Source organism: Procambarus clarkii, chromosome 79, assembly GCF_040958095.1.
Source record: "Procambarus clarkii isolate CNS0578487 chromosome 79, FALCON_Pclarkii_2.0, whole genome shotgun sequence".
In the NCBI taxonomy this organism is placed as follows: Eukaryota; Metazoa; Arthropoda; class Malacostraca; order Decapoda; family Cambaridae; genus Procambarus; species Procambarus clarkii.
Genome location: NC_091228.1, coordinates 3,028,184 through 3,038,106, shown reverse-complemented (window position 1 = coordinate 3,038,106; position 9,923 = coordinate 3,028,184). Strand labels below are relative to the sequence as shown.

At 49.8% G+C, this 9,923-nt stretch overlaps 1 protein-coding gene across 1 annotated transcript; it reads right to left on the bottom strand.

The window, feature by feature from the left end:
- Positions 1-6,684: 6,684 nt before the first annotated feature.
- Positions 6,685-9,337, bottom strand: LOC123764562 (uncharacterized protein FLJ40521-like). Its single transcript, XM_069314631.1, has 2 exons — positions 9,328-9,337; positions 6,685-8,285 (listed from the first exon to the last, which is right to left on the bottom strand). Exons 1-2 carry the CDS (start codon positions 9,335-9,337, stop codon positions 6,685-6,687), a joined length of 1,611 nt encoding a protein of 536 aa, XP_069170732.1.
- Positions 9,338-9,923: the final 586 nt, after the last annotated feature.

Below are 9,923 nucleotides of genomic sequence, written 5' to 3'. Positions count from 1 at the left end.
AGGAACTGCGGCATGATCTCCCACACTACATCACTGAATGCCCAGTTATTACACCATTCAGACCAGTTGGCATGAGGTACCTGGAGCTCTGTAATTACTTTATTACCTCTCGTGTTCATGATGATATCCTCATAATGCTCCCAGAGTCTGTCAGTGTAGACTACTGATCACATGGTCCTGTATGACTAACTACCCTGTGTGATGGGGACTTCCAGCATCACGTTGCTTTCTGACACACTCTGTACTCCCCTTCATATAGTCTAGGGCAGCTAGTTCTTGACACACACTGTACTCCCCTTCATATAGTCTAGGGCAGCTAGTTCTTGACACACACTGTACTACCCTTCATATAGTCTAGGGCAGCTAGTTCTTGACACACACTGTACTCCCCTTCATATAGTTTAGGGCAGCTAGTTCTTGACACACTCTGTACTCCTCTTCATATAGTCTAGGGCAGCTAGTTCTTGACACACACTGTACTCCCCTTCATATAGTCTAGGGCAGCTAGTTCTTGACACACACTGTACTGCCCTTCATATAGTCTAGGGCAGCTAGTTCTTGACACACACTGTACTGCCCTTCATATAGTCTAGGGCAGCTAGTTCTTGACACACACTGTACTCCCCTTCATATAGTCTAGGGCAGCTAGTTCTTGACACACTCTGTACTCCCCTTCATATAGTCTAGGGCAGCTAGTTCTTGACACACTCTGTACTCCCCTTCATATAGTCTAGGGCAGCTAGTTCTTGACACACTCTGTACTCCCCTTCATATAGTCTAGGGCAGCTAGTTCTTGACACACACTGTACTCCCCTTCATATAGTTTAGGGCAGCTAGTACACATAGTTCTAGCTGCCATAACACAGTACACAGTGACCATAACACAGTACAGTGACCACAACAGTACACAGTGCACCGATATAATATATTGACAAAATGTCGACTTTACTTCAGATAAAATGCCTTAATATATCCATTAATAGTTGGAACATAATTAACGTGTAATCAGTAACGACCTGGAGGTCCGGGTCGTTACTATATGTACGACCAGATGTGGTCGTGTGGGTGTGGTCGTGGTGGTCGACGGGTCGACGGGTCGCCGCTTGTGTGAAACAGCTAAAGGAGCACGTCTGTGGGATTTAACACGCGGAGAGACACGCTTTCTGGGGTAGCTCCATACGCTCTACCCGGCTACCCAGGGCACGGGGCACCGGCAGGGCTTGCCCTGAGGTGCTAGGCGTGTGTGTGGGGTGTAGAGGGGGGTGTCGAGGGGGTGTAGGTGGGGGTGTAGAGGGGGTGTAGGTGGGGGGTGTGGGGTCAGGGCTGCGGGGCGCCTACACAAAGCCCGCGGCGCCGCTCTTATCTTACGACTGATAGCTACCGTAGCGCCGCCTGGTACCATCAAGTATCTGGCTGATATCTTGCTATCTCACCCACAGGCTGTCATCACCCCCTAACACCCCCCTACACCACTGCTACACCTTACCGCGTGTTCGGGTAATGATGCGAGATAAGTCACTTAAGTTTATTGCTATATATAGGAGACTTTTGTCTTCCCGAGGCCGGATGCTTGCAGCTAGCCTCACCAAACTTTGCAAGGTGACACGTGGGTGGCACACGACTGTCATAGGTTGGTTAGAGTTAGCCACATTGCTAGACTAATAATTATATACATAATACATCAAACTTATTAACAAACAGGAAGGATTGTTCAATAAATTCAATTTCACCAATACGAGGATTGATGGGGAAGAACACACATGGAACTATATGAACAAAACTCCCGCACAAGGAACTGTAGTGAACAACATGAACAAGTTCCCACACAAGGAACAGTAGTGAACCACATGAACAAAACTCCCACACAAGGAACAGTAGTGAACATGAACAAAACTCCCACACAAGGAACAGTAGTGAACATGAACAAAACTCCCACACAAGGAACAGTAGTGAACCACATGAACAAAACTCCCACACAAGGAACAGTAGTGAACCACATGAACAAAACTCCCACACAAGGAACAGTAGTGAACATGAACAAAACTCCCACACAAGGAACAGTAGTGAACATGAACAAAACTCCCACACAAGGAACGGAACACTTCCCTCTCGAGGTGTTCCAAGTCTGCTTTAAATCGTTCCTTCGCGGCAGATCAAACGGAGAAGCAACTTGAGAACGCAGACAACATTACAGAAGAAATAAAATACTAACTCAAAATAACTCTTAAGACACAATTTTCACAGCCACGAAAATATTATATAAACAAGGAGACAATAAAGGGTCAGCGCAGGAACTTAGCCCTCACAGGAGCCGGTCGGCCGAGCGGACAGCACGCGGGACTTGTAATCCTGTGGTCCCGGGTTCAATCCCAGGCGCCGGCGAGAAACAATGGGCAGAGTTTCTTTCACCCTATGCCCCTGTTACCTAGCAGTAAAATAGGTACCTGGGTGTTAGTCAGCTGTCACGGGCTGCTTCCTGGGGGTGGAGGCCTGGTCGAGGACCGGGCCGCGGGGACACTAAAAGCCCCGAAATCATCTCAAGATAACCTCAAGATAACCTCACACTAGACGGAAGATAGACACAAGGAACTCAAAACCAAACAAGAGATACGTAAACAAGCATTTTGCATGTTTTCTTAAGTAAATTTAGATAAAAAACAAAAGTATTGGACCTAAATTTCAATTGAAAGTTTGTACACAGAGAGCGACATAGAAATAGGCGAAATCCTAAAAGAGCTATACGAGACTACGTTCACCGCCCTAATAAACAACATGAAAATTAAAACCCCAAACGGCATCTATATATCTATATATGAACAGGAACAACTTCTATATATCAAAACTTGTACAATACGTACGACTTTTGTACATTACGTACAATAAGGTACGAAAGCACCAAGATTTGAAAGAAGAAATTACAAAACTCCCATGTACTCGGTCCTGGGTACAGATTCCCCATCTCCATGTCTATAGAGAAATACAAAGTGTCTGTAGCGCCAGCGCTCGCTGTAATATTGAGAAGGGGAACTAGTCAGGAGAAAGCGCCTAACCATTACGACTATATAGCACTGGAAAGGGGTCAGGATAAGGTTTTGGGATGGGACGGGGGGGAAAGGAATGGTGCCCAACCACTTGTGGACGGTACAGGATCTGTATCTCAGGGCACGGTACAGGATCTGTATCTCAGGGCACGGTACAGGATCTGTATCTCGGGGCACGGTACAGGATCTGTATCTCAGGGCACGGTACAGGATCTGTATCTCAGGGCACGGTACAGGATCTGTATCTCAGGGCACGGTACAGGATCTGTATCTCGGGGCACGGTACAGGATCTGTATCTCGGGGCACGGTACAGGATCTGTATCTCGGGGCACGGTACAGGATCTGTATCTCAGGGCACGGTACAGGATCTGTATCTCAGGGCACGGTACAGGATCTGTATCTCGGGGCACGGTACAGGATCTGTATCTCAGGGCACGGTACAGGATCTGTATCTCAGGGCACGGTACAGGATCTGTATCTCAGGGCACGGTACAGGATCTGTATCTCGGGGCACGGTACAGGATCTGTATCTCAGGGCACGGTACAGGATCTGTATCTCAGGGCACGGTACAGGATCTGTATCTCGGGGCACGGTACAGGATCTGTATCTCAGGGCACGGTACAGGATCTGTATCTCAGGGCACGGTACAGGATCTGTATCTCGGGGCACGGTACAGGATCTGTATCACAAAACACGGTACAAACTGTACCACAGGGCAAGGTATTTGCACCACTGCTGTTTCTCATTCTCATACCAGATAGAGACAAAAAAAAAATACAATCCACAGCTTCGCATCATTCATTGCAGACAATGCAACAATCATTCTAGTATACTTATAGCAGAAACGATGAAGATTAACGATACAGAGATTAAACGACACAAACAGACCTTGTTAGAGAGACGACCTGTCGTTTAACGACCTTAACTAATCATAGATGGGTTCTCGGTCTGAAAAATGATTGGGTGGATTAGGAGAACCACATCCCCCCCCTTCCCCACCCCCCTGGCACTGTTGCTGTGCCAACCAGAGGAAGCTTATGGCAGACAGTGCCAGTTGCCAGGATGGGATGGCATTGTGGTCATTGAAAAACTGGAAAATTGAGACATTGCATTCATGCTCACCAGGATTCCAAACCCGGATTGCGATTCGAGAACGAATCCCACTGCACTACCGAGACCCCTCTGACGAGTTAATTAAACGCCCTATAATTACACTAGGACCTAGGGGACCTCGTAGCCTGGTGGTTAGCGCGCAGGGCTCGTAATTCTGTGGCGCGGGTTCGATTCCCGCACGAGGCAGAAACAAATGGGCAAAGTTTCTTTCACCCTGAATGCCCCTGTTACCTAGCAGTAAATAGGTACCTGGGAGTTAGTCAGCTGTCACGGGCTGCTTCCTGGGGGTGGAGGCCTGGTCGAGGACCGGGCCGCGGGGACACTAAAGCCCCGAAATCATCTCAAGATAACCTCAAGATAGGACACATCTTAATGGCCAGAATCTCTCAAATCACCAGATAATTACTTAACTAGGCAGTTAAGTCTGGCTAAGATATGAAACAGGGACTTGTTCATAGCCAAGACATTGACGGGCTTAACAGTACAGAAATACAGCAATTTTCTCCAGTCTGTATTTTAAATATGGCCGAGCAATTTACAGCAAAATACAGCACTGCGTCTGTGAAAGTTGGGACAGCCGCTGTGGAGCCGGATATGGCTGTGGCAGCCGCTGTAAAGCCGGATATAGCTGTGGCAGCCGCTATAAAGCCGGATATAGCTGTGGCAGCCGCTGTGAAGCTGGATATAGCTGTGGCAGCCGCTGTGAAGCTGGATATAGCTGTGGCAGCCGCTGTGAAGCCGGATATGGCTGTAACAGCCGCTGTGAAGCCGGATATGGCTGTAACAGCCGCTGTGAAGCCGGAACATAGCTGTAACAGCCGCTGTGAAGCCGGAACATAGCTGTAACAGCCGCTGTGAAGCCGGATATGGCTGTAACAGCCGCTGTGAAGCCGGATACAGCTGTAACAACCGCTGTGAAGCCGGACATAATTATAAAAATAAAACCGCAATTATATAATATAATATATATTATATAATTATACTTAATTATAATACTATAAATGCGAAATATTAATTCATACGAGTCTCTTTTTAAGTCGTCATTTTATTAAGTCTAAAACTCATAACTCACTCCTTATATCGACTCTGCCGTCGACTCTATATTCATAGCAATTACAGATAAGTACACAATAAATACATAATCAGAGGCGTAATGGGCAGGCAACTTGTTCAACCAATCATGGTCGTTGGTGGTAACTATAGCATGGCGAAAATGGCGAATTGAGCCAAGACACTTTCTTCAATTTCTTGACAAAATTAATAACTCCTTTTGAGAGGGTACGCTGTTTCACTTGGTAGTTAATTGTAACTGGTAGTTAGCACTAATTTAGTAGTTCACCAGGCGGCTGTTAGAGTATTAAATTTGATGAATAATGTATTGGTATGTTGAAAGTTTAGTTGAAGTATTCATCATCAAATTTAAAATCAAATTTAATAATCAATGAGATAGTTCAGGCCATTAATTTCCAATTTAAAAAGCATGTTTTGCACAAGTGTAACCGGCGGGGAAGAGGCTTTCATGCCTAAATTGGAATGTTATTGCTGAACATGGACAGAACACACACAAGTGCCGTAGTGTTTGGGCACTGTTCAGACGTCAAACAAACAAACATAGACATAGATCAGGATCATCAGACGTAACAAGGAAATAATAATGAACATATGTCGCAGAAAATAACCAATTAAAATCCGATAAATATCGTTGTTAGAATAAATAGCTGTTCTTAGTCTGTCGGTCCAATGACGACCGATAATGGTGAGTTTGTTCATCGTATATAATAAATATAAATATATATCATATCATACATATCATATCATACATATCATATCATACATATCATATATATAAAGACGGAAACTGCTTTAAATTATATTGCTTTAGTCTGTATTTGTAATAGAAAATTTAAGTCCTTTATTAGGTCCCTTAAGTCTTTTATTAAAAGGGAGCCGGTCGGCCGAGCGGACAGCACGCTGGACTTGTAATCCTGTGGTCCCGGGTTCAATCCCGGGCGCCGGAGAGAAACAATGGGAAGAGTTTCTTTCACCCTATGCCCCTGTTACCTAGCAGGAAAATAGGTACCTGGGTGTTAGTCAGCTGTCACGGGCTGCTTCCTGGGGGTGGAGGCCTGGTCGAGGACCGGGCCGCGGGGACACTAAAGCCCCGAAATCATCTCAAGATAACCTCAAGAAGACTATTAAGTCTATTTAAAATGGTATTATGGTTAAGTCTATTTTGGTCTTAAAATGGATAAATAAAAGTCTTAAAATGATAAAATGGTTAAGTCTATTTAGAATGGAAGACTATTAAGTCCTTTACTCTCGTCATTAGCAGACAATGAGCCAAATTTCCCCCAATATATTACGATTTCTGAACAGCATTGACTAAGAATGCAAAATACCATAGAGACCCTGTTAGTTAACTTTGGAACTAAGGCATCTCTTGCCAACTGTCTGCCAATCACCTACATTGAATTAGTTTTATTAATCACCTAGAATTAGTTTTCTCTAATTTGGTAAACTAGAGAAAACTAATTTTGGGTCGTATGTTGAGGGCTTGGTGGTCGTCCTCTGGGTCGTATGTTGAGGGCTTGGTGGTCGTCCTCTGGGTCGTTTGTTGAGGGCTTGGGGTCGTCCTCTGGGTCGTTTGTTGAGGGCTTGGGGTCGTCCTCTGGGTCGTTTGTTGAGGGCTTGGGGGTCGTCCTCTGGGTGGTTTGTTGAGGGCTTGTGGTCGTCCTCTGGGTGGTTTGTTGAGGGCTTGGTGGTCGTCCTCTGGGTCGTATGTTGAGGGCTTGGTGGTCGTCCTCTGGGTCGTATGTTGAGGGCTTGGGGGTCGTCCTCTGGGTCGTATGTTGAGGACTTGGTGGTCGTCCTCTGGGTCGTTTGTTGAGGGCTTGGTGGTCGTCCTCTGGGTCGTTTGTTGAGGGCTTGGGGGTCGTCCTCTGGGTCGTTTGTTGAGGGCTTGTGGGTCGTCCTCTGGGTCGTTTGTTGAGGGCTTGTGGGTCGTCCTCTGGGTCGTATGTTGAGGGCTGGTGGTCGTCCTCTGGGTCGTATGTTGAGGGCTTGGTGGTCGTCCTCTGGGTCGTATGTTGAGGGCTTGGGGGTCGTCCTCTGGGTCGTATGTTGAGGGCTTGGTGGTCGTCCTCTGGGTCGTATGTTGAAGGCTTGTGGGTCGTCCTCTGGGTCGTTTGTTGAGGGCTTGGGGGTCGTCCTCTGGGTCGTATGTTGAGGGTTTGGGGGTCGTCCTCTGGGTCGTTTGTTGAGGGCTTGGTGGTCGTCCTCCGAGTCGTTTCCTGAGGGTTTGTGGGTCGTCCTCTGAGTCGTTTGTTGAGGGCTTGGTGGTCGTCCTCTGGGTCGTTTGTTGAGGGCTTGGTGGTCGTCCTCTGGGTCGTTTCCTGAGGGCTTGGTGGTCGTCCTCTGGGTCGTTTGTTGAGGGCTTGTGGTCGTCCTCCGGGTCGTTTGTTGGGGGCTTGTGGTCGTCCTCTGGGTCGTTTGAGGGCTTGTGGTCGTCCTCTGAGTCGTTTCCTGAGGGCTTGTGGTCGTCCTCTGAGTCGTTTCCTGAGGGCTTGGGGGTCGTCCTCTGAGTCGTTTCCTGAGGGCTTGTGGTCGTCCTCTGGGTCGTTTCCTGAGGGCTTGGTGGTCGTCCTTTGGGTCGTTTGTTGAGGGCTTGGTGGTCGTCCTCTGGGTCGTTTCCTGAGGGCTTGTGGTCGTCCTCTGAGTCGTTTCCTGAGGGCTTGGGGGTCGTCCTCTGAGTCGTTTCCTGAGGGCTTGTGGTCGTCCTCTGGGTCGTTTCCTGAGGGCTTGGTGGTCGTCCTTTGGGTGGTTTGTTGAGGGCTTGTGGTCGTCCTCTGGGCCGTATGTTGAGGGCTTGGGGGTCGTCCTCTGGGTCGTTTCCTGAGGGCTTGGTGGTCGTCCTCTGGGCCGTATGTTGAGGGCTTGGTGGTCGTCCTCTGGGTCGTATGTTGAGGGCTTGGTGGTCGTCCTCTGGGCCGTATGTTGAGGGCTTGGGGGTCGTCCTCTGGGTCGTTTCCTGAGGGCTTGGTGGTCGTCCTCTGAGTCGTTTCCTGAGGGCTTGGTGGTCGTCCTCTGAGTCGTTTCCTGAGGGCTTGGGGGTCGTCCTCTGAGTCGTTTCCTGAGGGCTTGGGGGTCGTCCTCCGGCGCCAAGTTGATAAAGACTAATGGTCTAATTATTTATTCACGTCTGGCCGGTGGTCGTTTTCCGCGTGAGTCGTCGTGGTCGTGCGCGCCATTATGGGAATTTTCCATTATTATTGATGTTCCTTGGCGTCGTGTGCATGGTGGGCTGATTGACGGGGATTGGGGACGAGGATTGGGGATTGGGGACGGGGATTGGGGATTGGGGACGGGGATTGGGGATTGGGGACGGGGATTGGGGATTGGGGACGGGGATTGATGTGGGAGAGACGTTGATGTGTTCTATAGCCTCTGGCACCTTTGCCAGAGGCAAGTTTGCTTTGTTTTTTGTAAAACAAACAAACAAACGAACAAGTTGGGAAGGAAGGAACTTATCAGGGGGAAAGCGCCAAGCCATTACGACTAATCACTGGGACGCGGGCGGGATAAGGATTTGGGATGGGACGGGCGGGATAAGGATTTGGGATGGGACGGGCGGGATAAGGATTTGGGATGGGACGGGGGGGGGGAAAGGAATGGTGGCTAGCCATTCTGTTACCTAGCAGTAAAATAGGTACCTGGGTGTTAGTCAGCTGTCACGGGCTGCTTCCTGGGGGTGGAGGCCTAGTCGAGGACCGGGCCGCGGGGACACTAAAAAAAAAGCCCCGAAATCGTCTCAAGATAACCTCAAGAAGATAGCCACTTATGGACGGTCGGGGATTGAACGCCGACCTGCATGAAGCGTGACCGTCGCTCTACCGTCCTGCCCAAGTGGTTGGGTAGAGTGTTCTTATTGCACGGGAAGCTTATTGCACCAGGACCCACGACGCTGTCACTCACCAGGACCCACGACGCTGTCACTCACCAGGACCCACGACGCTGTCACTCACCAGGACCCACGACGCTGTCACTCACCAGGACCCACGACGCTGTCACTCACCATGACCCACGACGCCGTCACTCACCAGGACCCACGACGCTGTCACTCACCATGACCCACGACGCCGTCACTCACCAGGACCCACGACGCTGTCACTCACCAGGACCCATGACGCCGTCACTCACCAGGACCCACGACACCGTCACTCACCAGGACCCACGACACCGTCACTCACCAGGACCCACGACGCTGTCACTCACCAGGACCCACGACGCTGTCACTCACCAGGACCCACGACGCCGTCACTCACCAGGACCCACGACGCTGTCACTCACCAGGACCCACGACGCCACCACTCACCAGGACCCACGACGCCGTCACTCATCAGGACCCACGACACCACCACTCACCAGGACCCACGACGCCGTCACTCACCAGGACCCACGACGCCGTCACTCACCAGGACCCACGACGCCGTCACTCACCAGGACCCACGACGCCGTCACTCACCAGGACCCACGACAACGTCACTCAGCAGGACCCACGACGCCGTCACTCACCAGGACCCACGACACCGTCACTCACCAGGACCCACGACGCCGTCACTCACCAGGACCCACGACGCCGTCACTCACCAGGACCCACGACGCCGTCACTCACCAGGACCCACGACGCCGTCACTCACCAGGACCCACGACAACGTCACTCAGCAGGACCCACGACGCCGTCACTCACCAGGACCCACGACACCGTCAC